Raw genomic sequence first — 21,511 nt, forward strand, 5'->3', positions numbered from 1 at the left:
ATCTTGTTTTCCTCTAAGCACTCGTGCACATAGTGGTAATGAACTTCAATATGTCTAGAATTTTTTGTAAAATGTCCTTACCTTGCTATACTTATCACTCCGGAGTTATCCTCATAAATTTTTACAGGGTTATCGTTTAGATTTACATTGAAGATTTTCATAATTTCTCTAATATACATTAATTCACTCACTGCTTCCGATAGAGCTACGTACTCTGCATACGTCGAAGCTTTTGTCACACACCTTTGTTTTCTAGACTTCCATCCAATTACATTTCCATACAATCTAATTACATATCCAGAAGTCGATTTCCTATCTAAATGATCTCCTGCCCAATCAGCGTCTGCGTAACAATCTATCGTTTCACACTTCTCGTTTCTTTTATAATTTAACCTTAAATCTCTAGTCCGGTACAAATATTTCAATATTCGCAACGAATATTTAAAACGTGTCTCGTTACAACAATCTTGAAATCTACTCAGATAATTCACACTATAACTTATTTCGGGTTTGGTATTTACACTAATATACAACAATGCGCCAATTAAATTCTTGTATCCAATGTCCTCTCTATTTATCTCAGCTGTTTCAATTTTTAAGTTACTCTCCATTGGTGTACAGTACAATTTGCTATTTTGTAATTTATATTTGTTCGCTAATGATTCAATGTATTTCTTTTGGCTTATACTCATTTCATTTTTTGAATAATCATACTCTATATTTATTCCAAGGTATTCTTTTACTTCACCTAAGTCTTTCATTTCAAATTTATCAGTTAATAATCCTTTTACACTTTTGTTTTTGCTACAAATTAGCACATCGTCTACATATATCAACAAATAAACAACATCTTCTCCCTTTCCGTGAGTATATAAGCACAACTCTACGTTATTCTTCTTAAATCCTAATCTCGTCACATGCCTATCAAAACACTCATGCCAGTCCCTCGGACTTTCTTTTAACCCATAAAGCGCTTTCGATAATTTACAAACTCTATTCGTTCCGTCTGCATATCCCTTTGGTTGATTTACATATACCTCCGAAGTTACTTCACCATTTAAAAAGGCAGTTTCTACGTACATTTGCTCAATGATTAATCCATTTTTACAACAATATCGGCTACGTTTCTTTGTTGAAATCCTCTTATCACTAATCTAGCCTTATGTCTGTCATCTGATTTTCTCGTATAAACCCATTTTGCACCTAATACTTCTTTGCCCTTTACCTTTTCTACCAATTTCCAAGTTTTGTTTTTATAGAGACATTCTATTTCCTTATCCATAGCCTGTTTCCAATCTTCACTATTTTCGCGACAAGTCGTCTCCTCAAATGTACGAGGGATATCTACTCTACAATAAATTGCATGAATCTCACTAGTGTTTTCCTTTTCTGGATACCTTACTGGTGTTCTCTTATTACGCGTACATCTCCTAGGGATGCTTAAACTTTCAGAACTGTTATCATTTTCATCTTCCCTACTTTCTGACTCTTCCTTATTCATGCCGTCCCATAAATAATTATCTTTGCTGTCATCGCTATCTGCATCTAATGAATTCTCTTCAAAACCGATACATTTAGTGTCTGTCTCTATGATCTCTACATGTCTAGCTATTGTTATTTTCCCACCTAATAAAACTCTGTATCCTACTTCACTATATCCTAACAGAATTCCCATGTCTGCCTTCTTGTCCCATTTAGAAACTCTTTTTTGTTTTGGCCTTCTTACAAAAACTTTACTTCCATATAGACGTAAATTTTCAACACTTGGTTTTTTCTCGAAAAAGATTTCAAAAGCTGTCTTTCTCTGCATAGTATTAGCTGGTATTCGATTTTTCAGGTATGCCGCTGTACATACTATTTCCGGCCAGTACCTTTTATGTACTTTCGCTTCAGCTAACAAGCAACGCGCCATGTCCATTACCGTTCTATTATATCTTTCCGCTGTCCCGTTTAATTCATGTACGTATATTGGGCAATTATTTATTCTGATACCTTTATCCCTAGCAAATTTATAAATTCGATTATTTAAATATTCTTTACCATTATCGCATCTTAATATTTTTAACCTCTTGCCCGTTAAATTCTCGGCTTCATTTACAAACTGTACGAGAGAATCAAAGACCTCATCTTTTGATTTTATACAATAAATTCTCGCTACTTTGCTATAATCATCGATAAATGAAATAAAATATTTTTCTCCATTGAATCCGGTAGTCTTAAAGGGACCACACACGTCCGTATGAATAATCTCCATTATTTCCTTAGCCTTAGATGGATTATTTTTAAAAGATAAATTACGCATTTTACTTTCTATACACACCTTACATTTCAAGAATTCCTTTTCAAATTTGTTCGGTATGCCTGTCACTAGCTGCTCTTTACCAAAAATACTTAAGTATTTAAAATTTACGTGCCCTAGCATCCTATGCCATCTTTCCTTATTACTCATACCACTACGTTCGGCACTGTTTACTAAGTCCTTCCCTTTTAATATACTTTCAATATACTTTTCATTCTATATATCCCATTCTTTTTGAACGCTACAGCTGTGAGTTTATTGTTCTTATTTATTACTTTTGTAATATTTCCTTCTGTAAGAACCTTATTCTTATTGACTGCTAATTTACCTAAACTGATCAAATTTGCGGACATTCCCTTCGCGTAAAATACTTTAGTCATATTTATTTCATTTTGTTTTCCAAATGCTTCAAAGTAGCTTATAACGTTTCCAACTTTCATTGCTTTTACCGGTCTATCATCGCATAAATATATATTTACTGGTTCCTTAAGGTCACTACATTTCTCAAAATAACTTTCATTATTAATTATGTGATCGGTACAACCGCTATTTAATAGCCACACTATTTCGTTCTCACTTATCTTATTCGTCTCTCTGCTGTGTGCTGTGAGCGCTGTTGCTATCCATGCGTCTGCTCCTGAGTTGCCATGCTCGCTCATGCCGGCTGTTGATTGACGACGTCCCCTGCTCGTGTTGCTTCTGTTTCCTTTTCCTCTGCTGCGACCACGTGTTGACCCACGCCAATAGCTGTTACTGCTTCCCCCTTGGACGCCATTTTGACACTCTCTCGCAAAGTGTCCTTCTCTTCCGCATCTGAAGCATCCTTCCCTTTTTGCAGAAAAGGCGTTGGTTTGCATTCCTCCTCGATTGGGTTTTCTTTTCTTCTCTGCTATTTCGATTTTATTTTTCACATATGCTACCGTTTGATTTTCTTCTTTCAATGCATCTATTATGTCCGCTATGTAGCTATATTCTTCGGGTAACGTATTCAGCATGTAATTTAGCTTTTCCTTCTCACTTACTTGTGCGCCCGCACCCTTTAATTCATTTATTAATTTTTCGAAGTCGCTAAAGAACGATGCTGAATTACTATAGTCCTCAAGTCTTATCGTTTCCAATCTCCTTGTGCATACGATCTGTAGTGCCGTCGACTCTTTCAAGTACATTTCGTCGAACCTTTTCACTATTTCATATGCCGTTTTTTCTTCCCTGATATATTCCAATTGTCTATTTGTGATGGCACTGTAAATTATATTTATTGCCTTCAGATCCTTTTTGTCCCAATCTTCATTATCTGTTACGGTCTTCACTCTAGTTATAATAATCTCGCATTCTTTATACCTCAGAAACAGCGTGATTCTTTGTTTCCACATATTATAATCCTCACCATCGAATGTAGGTATCGTGATTTCCGATCTCTCCATTTTAATTGATTCCTTATCACTTACTCAAGCGTTCCTACGTGCTCGAAGTATATTTTTCTTTTTTCCTTTGAACGTTTCTTCGAAGAACCACGCTCTGCTACCATGTAAATATATAGGAGGGATTCGAAAATTCAAATAATTCACTTTATTTTACACACAACAGTTATACACATATCTTACACTCTGAAGACCACGTAAACCTACTCGTACGCTCGCTTGTTGTCAACCGACTCTTCCAGATGCTTCTTAACGACTGCCTATCGTCCTTTGTCTCAACTAAGGCCTGGACGCCCTTAGACGCTTACACACACATTCACATGTACAGTGTAACTGAATCATCTTCCTAACAAAGTGTTATGTGCAAGAAGAAACTTCGCGACAGATAAATTTCTGAATTAAAGCAACAGGTTTTGAACTCTGCTTCTATACTTTTTAAAATATGCTTTGATGAAGAGATAATCTGAGATTATTTACATTAATATTAAATTCAGAATCAGTTATAAAATAAATTTCTTGTTCATTTCCAAGCTTTTTCTTTCTAAAATTATTAATAATTCATTAAATCTACAGTAAATACAAAGTATATACGTGGAATACACTGATCATTTTTTAGCTGAGGATTTTCAGGTTCAACCTTTTCCGTGTTCATTGCCAGCAGCTCATTCACATGGCCAGGTGTTACTTTGGGTGTAAAATAGGCAATGGGCACGATCATAGTTCATAAATTTATAATAATTTTTCAGCGATTGACGATGCGTTAACGTATTGTGCACAACGTATTTTCGGCATTGTGTGTGTGTGGCTAGGATGTGGAATTACGTCATTTTGACTATATAATATTAAATAGTAAAAAAGACATTTACAAATATTAGTTCAATCAAGAACTGTAATAATAACCAGATCTGCTATTAAGTATAACAAATTGTAGATAGTAATATTATTAATCTTATCATCAAATTAGAATGATAGTACCAAATCGTTACCTACCATTACACATACGATATATGCAATACATACAATGCACTTTTTGAAAGATATACATACACTTCTGATTATCAATTTTCGTAATTAAAATTAAGATTTATGTATCTTTAACCGCGTTTAACGCAATGGTCGCTAGACTTCGTCAGTCGATTTCAGGAAAATGGAAAATAAATATAATTGTAGAAATAGTGTACCAAACAAGCAAGTTATGTGTGAAAAGCGTGCAATGAGTGAGTTGGTAAGCTTGCGTTTTATTATTTTTTAATTAATTAAATTAATTTATTTAATTCTTTGTTATTTTGTTATTTAATAAGTTATTTTTTGCTTTACGATTAGAGAATATCGGGCCTAGGTGTAAGTTTCAATGGACATTGCGCTCGAAGAAAGAAGAGGTTAGAAGCTGAAGAGGCCCGGCAAATTGCCATGGAAGTGGGCAACTATTAATGGTTTCTCATCCTCTGGATCATTCAGGGCATAGTAAATCATTCTTGTTACTACTTTGTCATTATGCTCACTTTTAATATTTGTATTAAAATCTACACAACAATCCATTGCCTTATGAAATATTTTTATCACACTTGGTTTTGATGAGCTATTGGGGGCACACCTTTGACCGACTTTGAACGCTGACGGCTGCTTTGTTTTGGTCGGTCTTAGGTGGTCTTGCCCTCCAACGCGGACGAGGCTCATCTGTAATTATCGTGTAAACTGGGAAAATTACGACTAGGATTTGAACACGAGACCTTTGGGTTTGTAGACGTACACTATATCCACATCGCTTGTTTTTTTTAATAGTGTTTATTTATGCCATGATTTGTTTTTTTTAAATACATTGTAGAATTCACATAAACTATGAATTAGAATAAGGCGTGTTAGGCAAAGATACCGATACGCGACAGTACGACGTGGCCATACTGTATTGAGTGTCGTGGTTTTTACAATTTTTTGAGTTTTCGTTCTTGTGTTGGTTGTTTTTGGATTTAAGCTGCTGGGGAGCGGAGTTTTTGTGTGTTCTTGTTTATGTTGTTACATTTGTCCTGAAACTTGGCCGCAAAACAAGTCGCTTCGGTAGTCTACCTTTTGTGTGTATATCCACATCGTCACCGTAGTCATATGATATTATTATTTGAGAACTCATACTTAAGGATACAAGTATCGACCCTACTTTGCTTGGAATTACGTTGAAACATTAAAACTCCTGTTGTCCGTTGAAAGCGTGATTTAGATCTAAAATTCAATGATGTAAGTGAATTAAAACTTGTTTTGTATCGCAGCTTCTCTTTATTACGCAATTTTTTTTTTTATTATAAGATAAAAAAAAGCATGCCTTATGATATTCAAGGATTAAAACGCGGTCGTAGTAATGTGCCCTTTCTAGTCTTTCCTGCTTATTAATATTAATTAATATTAATTAACCAATAAAGTCAAAATTTGATTTTGCAAGATATCAAAATTCCGACCTAATCTTATTTTTCAATCACTAACAAAGTTAAATTATAGTAGAAAAAAGAAGATTTATAGGAACTGAGGCAAAACTAGCGACTGCAGGGAGTACGTACTGCCGCCGCTTTGATTGCTAAGGAAGGAAAAATACGGGCCCTTGGTGCATAGTATACAGCCATTCCACCCAGAAGACAGTGCTCACATCCTAGTCGCAATGATCCTTAATTGCACGTCCTTCTTTCTTTTGTACTTCCTGGAGAACCCGACCACACGTCAGCATTATTTTGCGGACATCGATATTCCACTCTTTAATTATGAATGCTGTTTTCCGGGGGGGTGGCGTTAGTTTTGTTAGCATAACTTACACTACATTAGATTGGGGTTATAAATTTGTTAGTAACTGTTTTGGTCTATTTCCTAATCTTTGATGCTTGTGAAGTTCACAGCCACATTATATCACATTTTGGTCTACTGTAATGACAATGATGTCGATGAGGTTATTTGTTGTTGAATGGCACATCTCTACCCCACTTTGACCTGTGACGGCATCCCTTTTGTTTTGGTCGGTGCTAGGTCTTCCCCTCCATCCCCGGAAGAAGCCAATCGGTTGCAATTGTGTAAATTAGGAAAATTAGGATTTGAACACGGGCCTTTCAGATTTGTAGCCGTTTACTATATCCACATCGCTTTTTTTTTAAGTGTTTATTTATGCCAAGATTTGTTTTTAATACATTGAAGGAATTCACTTAAACAATGAATTAAAATAAGGTGTGTTAGGCAAAGGTACCGATACGCGACGGTACGACGTAGCCATGCTATATTATGTATCGGAGTTTTTACAATTTTTGGTGTTTTTCATTCTTGTGTTGAGTTTTTTGGATTTAAGCCGCCGGGAGGCGGAGCTTTTGTGTGCTCTTGTTTATGTTGTTATTTTTGTCCTGAAACTTGGCTGCAAAACAGCACACTTCGGACTATATCCACATCGCCACTGTAGTCATATGATCTTTCTGTTCTATAATCAATACTTTAGGTTACAAGCGTCGACCCTACGTTGCTTGGAATTTGATTGAAACATTAAAACTCTTGTTGTCCGTTGAAAGCGTGGTTTAGATCTAAAAATTGGGTTATAAAATTACATTAAAACTTGTTTCATATCGAAGCTTCCCCTTACTATACAATTTTACTTTTTTTATTACAATGTAAAACACGAAGCATGATGTACGATGTTCGAGGATTGAAACGCTATCGTAGAAATCTGCCCCTTCGAATCTTCCCTGCATGGTAACCACGTCACCAATAAAGTCAAAATTCGATTTTACAAGATATCAAAATATGAATATTATAAAATGACTTTCCCTTCTAGTTTTCGTCATTACGCAATAGCTGTATGAATCAGTACATACATATTATTAATTTCGGTTCTTTCCTTTGTACCATGCTTAGTGCTTAACCGTGCTCTTTAGAGTCACTTCCGACCTAATCTTATTTTTATCGGGGTTTATTATAACATAATAATAAAGGTAATAAATGTAAAATTAAAATTAAATAATTTAATAATAAACAATTATAAATATTTATTGTTAAATAAAAAATTTTTCCATATTGAATAAATCTAAATAAATAAATTGAATAAATAAATCTAAATAAACAATAAAAAATTAAAAGTACAAATAAATATTTACATCAATAAATTAATCTTCTAAGTAAAAAAATTTCTCTAACTATATTTAAAGAAATAGGAGCTCCAGAATTATAAATACATATTAAAAATCATATTATTGATATTGATGGTATTAAATCTATTATACCTTTATTAATAAAAATTAAACGTCTATTAGTTTGAATATAAATTAGATTAACTAAATAAAATAATCCAGAGGATACTAATACATGAGAAATCATTATTAATAAACTTCCTAAAATCCCTAATTTTCTTTCTATTAATAATCCTATTAATATGATTCCTATATGAATAACAGAAGGTAAAGCAATAATTAATTTTATATCAAATTGAATGAAACATAAAATTCTTAAAACTAATATACCAAAAAGATTAATTAATATTAAGAAAATTAAAATATTTTTTAATATAGATTTAAATATAAAAATTAAACGTAATATTCCATATCTTCCTAATTTTAATATAATAGTAGCTAAAATTATAGATCTAAAAAATGAAGCTTCAACGTGAGCTTTTGTTAATCATCCATGAAATAAATATATTGGAATTTTAACTAAATAAGATATTAATATATAAATATAATTAAATCTATCTATATCAAATCTATTAATTCTAAAAAAAAGTTATTATACCTTCTAAATTTAAAATTTTTAAAATTAAATATAATATTGGTAAAGAAAAAATTAAAGTATAATATGTTAAATAAAAAGAAGATATTACTCGATCTTCAGTCTATCTTCATTCTATAATTATAAAAAAAATTAATAATAACCTAGATTCATATAAAAAATAAAAAATTAATAAATCTATGGATATAAAATTTATTATTATTAATAAAATTAAATTTAAATTTATTGTTAAACAGTTTATTTTAAATTCTTTTAAATTTAAAAAAATTAATCCAAAAATTCAAAATATTATTATAATTAAATAATTAGAGTAATTATTAATTCCTATATTTCTAAAAATAAAAGTTCATTTAATTCATCTTATATTTATTAAAAACATAAATCTTATTAAAAATATTAAATTACTCAAAATAAAAAAACTAATAAAAAAAAATTGAAATTAAAAATATAAAAATTTCATTCATATTATAAAATTTTAGTATAAATTTAAAAAATTAATTTTTTGATGACCATATTCATAATTCTTTCTTACTATTAATGATAATCCCAAAACACCTTCACAAACTGAATAAATTAAATAAATTAAAAAAATTCATCTATTATAATGAATTATAATTATATAAAATAAAATTTTACTAATTAAAAATCCTATACCAATTAAAATTTTATACCATTTAAAAAATGATAAAAATAATATATTATAATATATAAAATAAAAATAATTAAGTTATTAATTAAAAATTCTAAAATTAATTTCTGTTATGTAGTTTAAGTAAAACATTAATTTTGTAAATTAAAAATTTAATTTTATTAATATAACTAAGATTTCAAAAAAATTTATTTTCTTAAATATCAATAATTCCCCAAATTATTTTTTTTTTATAACTAGTTCTTGAATTTTAAATTCGTAATGAATACTTTAATAGTTCTTGATATTATTTCATTTATAATTTTTTATATACATTTAATAATAACAATAAATTATTTATATGTAATATTTTTATTTCACCCTTAAAACAATTAATTTATTTAATTTTTCATATAATTTTTATAACAATTAATATCCTAATTTTAAAACAATATATTTCAATAAATTTATTTATTTTATTAATTATTTTTATTAGAGGTTTATTAATTTTATTCTCTTATTTTATTTATTTAATTAATAATATACCAAAAAAAATTATTAAAATTTAATATTTTTAAATTTATTTTTTATTATTTACATAATAATTCCAATAAAACAACAATTAAATTTTATATAAAACCTAATTTTTCTATTTTATTTATATTTATTATTTTTTAGTAATAATATTATTTATTATACCAAAGATTTGTTTAGTTAAATGTAAAAATCTTCGAAGAAAAAAATGAAAAAAATAATACCAACAATTTATACAATTAATATATTAAATTTACCAATATTATTTGTTAATTTACCAACACCAATTAATATTAATTATTTATGAAATTTTGGATCAATTTTAGGAATATTTTTAATAATTCAAATTATTTCAGGATTATTCCTTTCTATACATTATTGTCCAAATATCAATATTGCATTTTATAGAATTTCCTAATATTATAAAAGATATAAATTCAGGTTGATTTATTCGATTAATTCACATAAATGGAGCTTTATTTTATTTTTTTATTATATATTTACATATTGCGCGAAATATATTTTATTATTCATTTAAATTATTCCAAGTTTGAGTTATTGGAGTAACAATTTTATTTTTATCAAAAGTAACGGCATTTTTTGGATATGTTCTTCCATGAGGACAAATATCTTTTTGGGGAGCTATAGTAATTACAAATTTAATTTCAGTATTACCTTATATTGGTTAATTTACAGTTGAATGAACTTGAGGGGGATTTTCTATTAATAATGATACATTAAATCGGTTTTATTGATTTCATTTTATTTTGCCATTTATTATTCTTTTATTAGTTTTTATTCATTTAATAATTTTACATATTACAGGTTCTTCAAATCCTATTCATTCAAAAATAAATATTTATAAAATTATTTTTCATCCTTATTTTTCAATTAAAGATTTAATTACAATTATTTTTACATTTTCAATATTTATAATTATTAAACTTCAATTTCCTTATATATTAGGAGATCCGGATAATTTTAAAATAGCAAACCCTATAATTACTCCAATTCATATTAAACCAGAATGATATTTCTTATTTGCATATTCAATTTTACGAACAATCCCTAATAAATTAGGAGGAGTAATTATATTATTCCTTTTAATTTTTATTTTATATTTAATTCCAATAATTAATTTAAATAATATAAAAAGTAATAAATGTTACTTTATTAATAAAATTATATATTGATGATTTATTAATATTTTAATTGTATTAACTTGATTAGGGGGTCAAATAATTGAATATCCATATATAAATTTAAATATAAGTTTTACTTTTATATATTTTTTTAATTTAATTAATTAATTCATTTTATATTAATTTTATCTGAGAGATTTTATTTAAAAAATAATATTTGCAATATTATACACAGGCTGTAGAAAAATGTGGATATACGTTCGTTATACGATATTTATTATCGAAAATATATAGAGTACGATTTTAAATATCGAGAGTGAAAATGAAAGATGTTCGTGTAGAAAAATGTCAATTGGTCGTGCATAGATATTTGGTGTAAAATTAAATTTTATATTTATAACTTGAAAGATAAACGTCAATAGACGATTTCGTACGCGAATCTTCGTTCGTTGTCTTGAATTTTTTAATTGTCTAAAAATTGCATTTATATATATTTTTCGATAGCTTGTGTATCTCTCTTGCTATTCGAAAATATCATACAATCGAAAGAATTGTAATTATTAACCTAGATTTTGAAATTTTTAATAAAGAAAGATGCCGTATGATTAATACGTTTCAGCAAACGAACTGCCCGCATGTCGATACCTTTGAAGTTGGCAACCTATGTAAATTCTATACGAACCAGGTAGGAAATGTGTTCTAATGACTTAGGGTTATGCCAGGTTTAATGTTCGTATTTTCTTCTGCAATCCGTACTATAATTAGAGTCCCTAATGATTTTTTGTACCGTAAATTAACTACTTTGGACAATATTTGGAATAAGAAAAAGGGGATACATAAGGATTAAGGAACGGAAATAACCCAACTACTTTGTACTTGGTATTTATGCGGACCGTCTTCTATAACGGGACAATTGTTTCATAATACGAAATTCTTTGTACGAAGATACAATTGTTTGACCCTTGGACCTTTTGAAAATAAACGAAACTGAAACTTCTTTATTGCTTTAAAGATTCGTTCGTTAACTAAAATATTGATCTAGTCGTTGAATTTTAACGAATTAGATAGATTAGTATCTAGGAATTTGAGAATAAAACGTATATTCGTAAACGGGCCGAGGTGGTAAGGTTCAAATTAAAGTTTGCGGGAAAGAAATGGAATTCTGTGCCGTGGGTAGAACGCGTAAATGACCAGGCATAATTGGGGAAAGTTTGCGGAGTTTTCGCTTTCCTCGATGGGTTTTATTATCGAGGCGGAATAAAAACTCACATATATCGCGTGGTTGCCTTCTGCGTGCACGTACGATCTGTGCACGCCTGTACAGACGCGCGCCTGCTAACGATTTATTCTTAACGTCGATCGCCTCGCCGCGATATTTATCATATTTTATCTTCCAGACGACTTTTTTCAACCCATTCCTGAACCCGCCCCTCACCGTATCCCGATAATTCGAAATGTAAACCAGTTTTCTGAGCATACGCGTCGATCGTCGGACACACAATGAGCGTAGAGACGGAGGCACGTGTGCATCGAACAGTTCGAACCTGGTGCAAACGTGTTCCAATCGTAAGAGAGGAGTTTCGCAATTTTTACAAAATCGTAGTTCGTCGGTAACGATTCAGAATGTAATAGTTGAATATAGCAGTTTATATTATAAAGATGGAGCGTTTCAACCCTGTCGTAGGATATCGTTGGAACTGCAGCTACCACAGACTACGATCGATGCAGATCTCCTACGGCAGATGCAGCACAAGAATGATAGAATTACGATATGAAAATGATAAATGTAACAAACAACGTATCACAGAACGAATCACAGAAGTACGTGCTTTTCCCGATTGTCGACTTCGGAAAATGGATATTTCTTTACGATACGCATGTTAAAATCGTATGCTCGTGAAGAATAGTTAGCCAAGCTCTAAAATAGCGAACGATAGCATAATTGTTTTGCGATCTCGTAGGAACGTAACTTAAAAAGTACGCGTCGATCGCATTCGATGTATAATCGATCGTTAACGTAGTACGAAAGATAGAAATTTGAAATTATATTGCTATAAATGGCATGGGTGAGATGCTGAATTGCGTGAGTATTGTTTCACTGCAGATAGTTAAAGCTCTGCTGCAAACAGAGTGCAAATGTCACAGCGTGTCCGGTTCTTGGACCATGATTACCTGCTGGCGAACCTTGCCCAGTTTTCGTCAGATCGGTGATGCACTTATGAAAAAGTATTACAGAGCCAGATCCGTAATAGCGATTACCCAACCACCACCCCCCTACGATGCAAGTATTTTCTGTAAAAGTGGGTCGACGTTGCCAGGACGTAACGTATGATCATATTCTATAGACGATTGCAACGCCAACCGATTACATCGCTACATATAATAAGCCTATTTTCCACTATGTTGCGTGAATATATGGAATCAATACGCGGTTAGTGCGTATAATGCAAGTGCAAAAATACAAATTTTCTGCGAGAATATAGAAAGCGATTCGTTAAGGATAGGTTAACATTCTTTTACGTAGTTAGTAACTTATTAGCGGCTATGGAAATAATGTTATGCTTTCAATGATAATTTACGTTTTTTAATATTTGATATCGATATCGGAAATTAAATGGCACAACGACTCTTACAGATACAAATTGAATCTTCTTATACGTACGTTCGGTTAGTATCTGTAGCATATTCTTACGGCGAAATTGTTTAAAATCCGAAATTATGTTTGAAAAATAGTAAGACTGGAAATATTTGTGAATTTTTATTTATAGAGGTACAAATTGTAAACGTGTTTTTAAAAACGATAGTAAACATAAAAATATCATAACAGGTATAACGTCATAATAGATAGAAAGGGATTCTAATCCGACTATCTGCGTATTTTGGCAAACAAGTACTGATCTATTTTAGAAACTATAATGATGCAACTTCTTATGAATCTTACGAAGCGCGTGAAAATAAATGTTCGAGTGTGACATAATAATTGGTAAACTATTTTCACGAGTAATAATTTTATCGTTTCTTGCTGTTCTCGTAGAGTATAGATACGTTGCATTCAACGTTGACTGAAATAGTGCCGATCTTGGGGAACGACGCGAAAACTCAGGGGAAACCAAACGACGTTGGAAAGACTCGACACGACCGAAAAACCGCAAAGAAAACGACGAAACCAAGGAGGCTACATTTGGTATTCAAGAGGACAAAGTTGCGCGGGGGTTGTGGGACAAAAAAGTTTCCAAAGAGAAGCGACCATATATTTTTACAACCCTCGCCTGATTACTGTGAACCAGATTTAGCGCAAGATAGTCTAGGAATCCAAGGTAGATATTGCGATCGTACTAGCACAGGTGACGTACCGTAATATGTCATATGTGATATTCGACGTTCTATCTTTTTATCGCAGGCTATTTAACGAGAAGCTTCGTAGTGATGCAATATCTTAAATTTAGATGATCGTTAAAGCGATTAATGTTTCAGGTATGGACGGATGCGATCTAATGTGCTGTGGTCACGGCTACAATACGCATCAATTCACGAGAATGTGGCAATGCAAATGCAAATTTCTCTGATGCTGCCGCGTGCATTGTGAAACGCGAACAGAGCGTACCGAAGAGTACAAATGCAAATAAACGTATTTCGAACGTATTGGCGATTTTAACCATGTAAATATATGTAATAGACGTAACAAATGGCGACAAGAGTTTCTCTACATCGATAATATCCGGGAACTTTGTTACATTTCGTCAGAAATTATTCAACATCGACCTCAACATGCTGTTCCTGTAAAGTTAACGAGCATAATAACGATAATCGACAAAGCGTTCCTTTTTCTGCTTAATTTAATCGACTTGTATGCTTAAGACGACGATAGATACGCGATCAAATTCAATTTTTCTACAGCTCTCGTTATTTAATGTGATAGTCGACAGTATGTAATTGTAGAGACGATATTCAGTCTGTATATTCGTGATAACTAGTGATAAAATGCGAAAGCTGAATGGCGAACTGTCGTACGTTTAATAAGGGATAGCTTTGTGAAATTCGAAGAGCTTGAGTTACCCGTTTTGGAACGACATAAAACGTTATAAAGGAAACTGTATGAGCCCATTTGATAATATTAATTATATGAGAATAATTAAGATAACTTCGATTATTTGTCCAACAGCTTATTCAACTATACACGCTGAAAATTGAAATAATATGTTGAAAATAATAACACGGTTGAAATAAGAAGGAATAAAAATATCTTACGCAATATAAGAGGATCAATATCTAGTTTATTTCATATTAAAATTAATTGTTAGAAATTTAAATAATTAATAAATCCAAGAACATCGAAATTGAAATTTAATTTTCGAAACTCGCATTGAACAATTACTGCCGTTATTTTCTACAACTTAGTTCTATAAGCCAAACTTGTATTAATGTACGTTCGTAATAAAAATCAAATAATATGCTCTTTATATCTACTGACAATGAATCATTCTTTCAAACAGACGGAAAACGGGAACTATTAATGCTTTTGAATTATACAGCTACCTCTTGTCCTCTCCCTGAATCTGCCTAGAAGGAGTTCACGATTAATTAGTGACTAATCGTTATCCTCCGCCAAATACCAACGACAAAATGCTGTCCCTTAATAAGAAAATATATTCGAAGCCAAACGATATTTACAATGTAATCTTCGGAATAGCTCAAGCGACAACTATATCGATCAAATACTTCTCTGCTGTACTTACTATATACTTAATACGACCACTGTGAATTTAATGCATAAGAAATAATAAAGCGATGGTAGATGTATCGTTCAATGTTTCAGTATACAATTCTATATAAAGTATATTATTAGTTCGAATATATTTAAGCGATATATCTACTTCGAATAATTCATAATTATAATATTAGCGGACTCTCACGAATGAATAGACAAAACATAAACTACCGCCCTTGACGATTATTGCTCCAATAACACAGTGATGATAACCATATAACCCATATAGAAGTAACACATAAATTATTATTTATTGAAAAGCGTAAATTAAAAAAAGCAATATATTCGCTTCCTTCTCGATGACTAATAATAAATTAGAATCGCATTTTCTCCATCTCTTCGTAATTTCCGACAATTCGTATGTCCCGTAAACAATATTTCATACAGCAAACAAATAAACAGTTACTTGGGTTTTACCTAGTCCGCTAATTAGGGGGCCCCTCAAAAGTCCTAATACATGTACGGACACATGGAACCCACTGACGACTATATAAACTCGGCACCTAGCTCGAGGGTATCATTTCCATTTCGAATATCGAGCAGCACGTTTAAAAGTTCTTCACGTTTGGAAGCGCATCGCTTCTGCAATTTTGAAAATTCTTCACGTTTAGAAGTACTTCGAGTTCGAAAGTTCTTCACGATTGGAAGCGTCCTTATACATCTTCGTCACACTTGGAGCAGTAAATATTTCATTTCCTTTCAATCGTTTCTTCCACTGATTTTTCAAACAATTCGTAAATTTTTTTTGTCTATTTTATTTTTCCAGGTTGTGCCTTATAACGAAACGATGGCGGAATGTCGACTAGGATTTAACGACTTGCACACCATACCATTAATTCCGGGAAATCTACCACCAGATTACGTTGTGGTGGAGTATACTTGCCCGTGTGGTGAATACACTACGCAGGTTGGCCTGCATCGTCTCCTTGTATACCATCTGATGGGAAGAGTGCCAAGGGCGATAACCCGCCCTCGAACACGCCATTATCTTCATTTGTTCTCTACTTTGCAAGCAAATGCAATTATCGAGGCTCTCACAGAGGATAAGGAACACGAAGAATATCCTGACCGATAATTCGACTTGGAAACTACTTTATGAAACCGTGATATTTCGGACATTTTTGTAACTAATATTTTCACACTTTAATTCTGTTACAATATATTTCATTAACTACTTTTTCTGAGAAAAATAATTTAATGACATATTGTATGTACGACTTTTCTTTAACTGCTATCAACTATTTAAAATTTCCTACATATTACATTTTAAAATAAAACATTTTATAAAATATACATGTATATAATAGTCTTAAATCTTCAAACAGTTATTAATATCTTAGATGTTGTGTATAAAAAGCTCATCACACATAAGTTGTACTGTACTTTATAGTAAATAACTTTTATACTTCTATTTAAAAGATAGATTCTAAATTTACTTTATCTCTTCAATTCCATATCCTATAATAATATCCATTTATCATATAATAGATTACAATTTCTGTCAAGTTTGTTAAAATTTTTTCAACTACTTCTGTGTTTCCTGTTTAGTATCTCGATCATCTTCGTTCTTTGTATGATATTCAAGGACCATTTTTAAATATTTCATAGCTAGCTCTATTTCAATTAATTTTATGTAGGTTTTGCCCAATATTCATAAATTTTTACTATGGAAATTGGGATCAATTTCCTCTGCGGTTTCAAAATATTGTAGTTTCCTCAAGAGATGAAGATGGTGGTTCTCGAAATATTACGGATGCAATTTTTCTTTGTTACCATGTTAAATCAGTAACTTGGTAGCACCAAGTACCAAGCATGTACATGAGTGTTGGTTCGTGTGGATTTTGTTCCACTGCTCTCTGCGATATTAAACATATTCGATACAATTGCTTGACATCGTGTCAGGGAATGAAATATTAATATATTATCATGGAATATACCAGGATATGTTTCTTAACATTATATGACTCTTTTATTTGTGCTTTTACTCCTTCATAAAGAGACTTAGAATTAAGAAGAGTCGATGCCCATTTGTGTGCAGCCCAATTATCCTCTTGTATTTTAAGTGCTTTAAGTATTTAATCATAAGCTTTGAAAATTAATTTCTTTCCATCTACATCACTCACAGTTTTAGATAATTTATACATTGCTCTACAGAAACACCATATAATTTCAATATCACCACTATCCGATAAATACGTTCAGTTTTGTTATCTACATTTATAGATGATATACATAATGTAAATACATCGTAATTTATTAGAAGGTTATGTATTTCCTGGTATTTGCCTCTATGATGCATCGGCTTTTGATGTTAGGACTTCTTTTGTAGATATGACTGTTTAATTATCACCCTCTTCTTTGTAAGACTCCAAATACACATAGCTGTGCACGACGATATAGTACATATTTTTGTTGTTAACGTGTACTGTGTTCGTGTACGTGCACTATATTCGGGGTGTAAAATGGAGTGAAAAAAGCTTTTATACGACGAAATATATCAAACCGGAAGGAAACTACAGTTATTTTTCGACAAAATCAACGAAAGATCGCGTTTTGTGACCTGCTGCACTTGCTAAGACGATAGAGGTACCGTGCACTATATTCGGCGTGTAAAATGGGGTGAACAGAACATTTAAACGTCGAAAAATCTCCAGCAGGATAGAAATTTGGCACAATTCTCGACATAATCGACGAATGATCGCGTTTTGCGAGCTCCACGGCTTGTTTAGACAATGGACATAGCATGGACTATATTCGGCGTGTAAAGTGGAGTGAAAGAGCGTTTAAACGTCGAAATATCTCCAACGGGATGGAAATTACAGTCATTTTTCGACAAAATCGGAAAGATCGCGTTATGCGGGCTGCTGGACTTGTTTAGAAGCCGAAGATAGGGTGCACTATATTCGGCGTGTAAAATGGAGTGATAAGAGCTTTTAAAGTTCGAAATATCTAAAGCAGGATGGAAATTACAGTCATTTTTCGCCCAAATCGGCGAACGATCGCGTTTTACGAGCGACAGGGCTAGTTTCGACGACGGATGTGGTGTGCACTGTATTGGGCGTGTAAAATGAAGTAAAAAGAGCGTTTACATGTCGAGATATCACCATTGGGAAGGAACTTACAGCGATTTTTCGTCCTAAAACGAAGAAAGATTGCGGTTTGCGAGCGTCAGGGCTTGTTTCGACATTGGATGTGGCGTGCACTGTACTGGGCGTGTAAAGTGAAGTAAAATGAGCGTTAAACGTCGAATTATCTCCAGCTGGAGGGAAATTACAACGATTTCTCGTCAAAATTGAAGAAAGATCGCGTTTTGCGAGCGCCAGGGCTTGTTTCGACGTTGGATCTGTCGTGCACTGCATTCGGCGTGTAAAATGGAACGAAATGAGCGTTTAAGCGTCGAAATATCTCCATCGGGAAGGAAATTACAGCGATTTTTCCCCAAAATCGACGAAAGATCGCGTTTTGCGAGCTCCAGGGCTTGTTTCGACGTTGGAACTGTCATGCACTGCATTCGGCGTGTAAAATGGAACAAAATGAGCGTTGAAACGTCGAAATATCTCCATCGGGAAGGAAATTACAGCGATTTTTCGCCAAAATCGTCGAAAGATCGCGTTTTGCGAGCTCCAGGGCTTGTTTCGACGTTGGAGCTGTCGTGCACTGCATTCGGCGTGTAAAATGGAACAAAATGAGCGTTGAAACGTCGAAATATCTCCATCGGGAAGGAAATTACAGCGATTTTTCGCCATAATCGACGAAAGATCGCGTTTTGCGTGCTCCAGGGCTTGTTTCGACGTTGGATCTGTCCTGCACTGCATTCGGCGTGTAAAATGGAACGAAACGAGAGTTTAAAGGTCGAAATATCTCCATCGCGTAGGAAATTACAGGGATTTTTCGCCAAAATCGACGAAAGATCGCGTTTTGCGAGCTCCAGGGCTTGTTTCGACGTTGGATCTGTCCTGCACTGCATTCGGCGTGTAAAATGGAACGAAATGAGCGTTTAAACGTCGAAATATCTCCATCGCGAAGGAAATTACAGCGATTTTTCCCCAAAATCGACGAAAGATCGCGTTTTGCGAGATCCAGGGCTTGTGTCGACGTTGGATCTGTCGTGCATTGCATTCGGCTTGTAAAATGGAACAAAATTAGCGTTTAAACGTCGAAATATCTCCATCGGGAAGGAAATTACAGCGATTTTTCGCCAAAATCGACGAAAGATCGCGTTTTGCGAGCGCCAGGGCTTGTTTCGACGTTGGATCTGTCGTGTACTGCATTCGGCGTGTAAAATGGAACGAAATGAGCGTTTAAACGTCGAAATATCTCCATCGGGAAGGAAATCACAGCGATTTTTCGCCAAAATCGACGAAAGATCGCGTTTTGCGAGCTCCAGGGCTTGTTTCGACGTTGGATCTGTCGTGCACCGCATTCGGCGTGTAAAATGGAACGAAATGAGCGTTTAAACGTCGAAATATCTCCATCGCGAAGGAAATTACAGCGATTTTTCGCCAAAATCGACGAAAGATCGCGTTTTGCGAGCGCTAGGGCTTGTTTCGACGTTGGATCTGCCATGCACTGCATTCGGCGTGTAAAATGGAGCAAAATGAGCCTTTAAACGTCGAAATATCTCCATCGGGAAGGAAATTACAGCGATTTTTCGCCAAAATCGACGAAAGATCGCGTTTTGCGAGCTCCAGGGCTTGTTTCGACGTTGGATCTGTCGTGCACTGCATTGGACGTGTAAAATGGAACAAAATGAGCGATTAAACCTCGAACTATCTCCATCGGGAAGGAAATTACAGCGATTTTTCGCCAAAATCGACGAAAGATCGCCTTTTGCGAGCGCCAGGGCTTGTTCCGACGTTGGATCTGTCGTGCACTGCATTCGGCGTGTAAAATGGAACAAAATGAGCGTTTAAACGTCGAAATATCTCCATCGGGAAGGAAATTACAGCGATTTTTCGCCAAAATCGACGAAAGATCGCGTTTTGCGAGCGCCAGGGCTTGTTTCGGCATTGGATCTGTCGTGCACTGCATTGGGCGTGTAAAATGGAACGAAATGAGCGTTTAAACGTCGAAATATCTCCATCGGGAAGGAAATTACAGCGATTTTTCGCCAAAATCGACGAAAGAACGCGTTTTGCGAGCTCCAGGGCTTGTTTCGACGTTGGATCTGTCCTGCACTGCATTCGGCGTGTGAAATGGAACGAAATGAGCGTTTAAACGTCGAAATATCTCCATCGCGAAGGAAATTACAGCGATTTTTCGCCTAAATCGACGAAAGATCGCGTTTTGCGAGCTCCAGGGCTTGTTTCGACGTTGGATCTGTCGTGCACTGCATTCGGCGTGTAAAAGGGAACGAAATGAGCGTTTAAACGTCGAAATATCTCCATCGGGAAGGAAATTACAGCGATTTTTCGCCAAAATCGACGAAAGATCGCGTTCTGCGAGCGCTAGGGCTTGTTTCGAAGTTGGATCTGTCGTGCACTGTATTCGGCGTGTAAAATGGAGCAAAATGAGCCTTTAAACGTCGAAATATCTCCATCGGGAAGGAAATTACAGCGATTTTTCGCCAAAATCGACGAAAGATCGCCTTTTGCGAGCGCCAGGGCTTGTTTCGACGTTGGAGCTGTCGTGCACTGCATTCGGCGTGTAAAATGGAACAAAATGAGCGTTGAAACGTCGAAATATCTCCATCGGGAAGGAAATTACAGCGATTTTTCGCCATAATCGACGAAAGATCGCGTTTTGCGTGCTCCAGGGCTTGTTTCGACGTTGGATCTGTCCTGCACTGCATTCGGCGTGTAAAATGGAACGAAACGAGCGTTTAAAGGTCGAAATATCTCCATCGCGTAGGAAATTACAGCGATTTTTCGCCAAAATCGACGAAAGATCGCGTTTTGCGAGCTCCAGGGCTTGTTTCGACGTTGGATCTGTCCTGCACTGCATTCGGCGTGTAAAATGGAACGAAATGAGCGTTTAAAC

General features: G+C 33.7%; 3 protein-coding genes across 3 annotated transcripts; 2 read left to right on the forward strand and 1 right to left on the reverse strand.

The window, feature by feature from the left end:
- Positions 1–2,487: 2,487 nt before the first annotated feature.
- On the reverse strand, positions 2,488–3,964 carry LOC132915737 (uncharacterized). The gene is made up of 2 exons (XM_060975552.1): positions 3,928–3,964; positions 2,488–3,640 (listed from the first exon to the last, which is right to left on the reverse strand). The coding sequence occupies exon 2, from the start codon at positions 3,463–3,465 to the stop codon at positions 2,488–2,490; it is 978 nt and encodes a 325-aa protein (XP_060831535.1). The 5' UTR covers positions 3,466–3,640; positions 3,928–3,964.
- A 5,855-nt stretch (positions 3,965–9,819) lies between these two features.
- Positions 9,820–10,865, forward strand: LOC132915740 (cytochrome b-like). The gene is given in 2 exon segments (XM_060975554.1): positions 9,820–10,037; positions 10,039–10,865. Coding segments are annotated over 2 exon segments (822 nt in total). The 5' UTR covers positions 9,820–9,830; the 3' UTR covers positions 10,654–10,865.
- Positions 10,866–12,826: 1,961 nt separating this feature from the next.
- Positions 12,827–14,390, forward strand: LOC132915738 (protein Wnt-7b-like). Its single transcript, XM_060975553.1, is given in 4 exon segments — positions 12,827–13,033; positions 13,035–13,049; positions 13,799–14,108; positions 14,239–14,390. Coding segments are annotated over 4 exon segments (684 nt in total).
- The last annotated feature ends 7,121 nt before the right edge of the window (positions 14,391–21,511 follow it).

This window comes from Bombus pascuorum, unplaced genomic scaffold (assembly GCF_905332965.1).
Source record: "Bombus pascuorum unplaced genomic scaffold, iyBomPasc1.1, whole genome shotgun sequence".
Lineage (NCBI taxonomy): Eukaryota > Metazoa > Arthropoda > Insecta > Hymenoptera > Apidae > Bombus > Bombus pascuorum.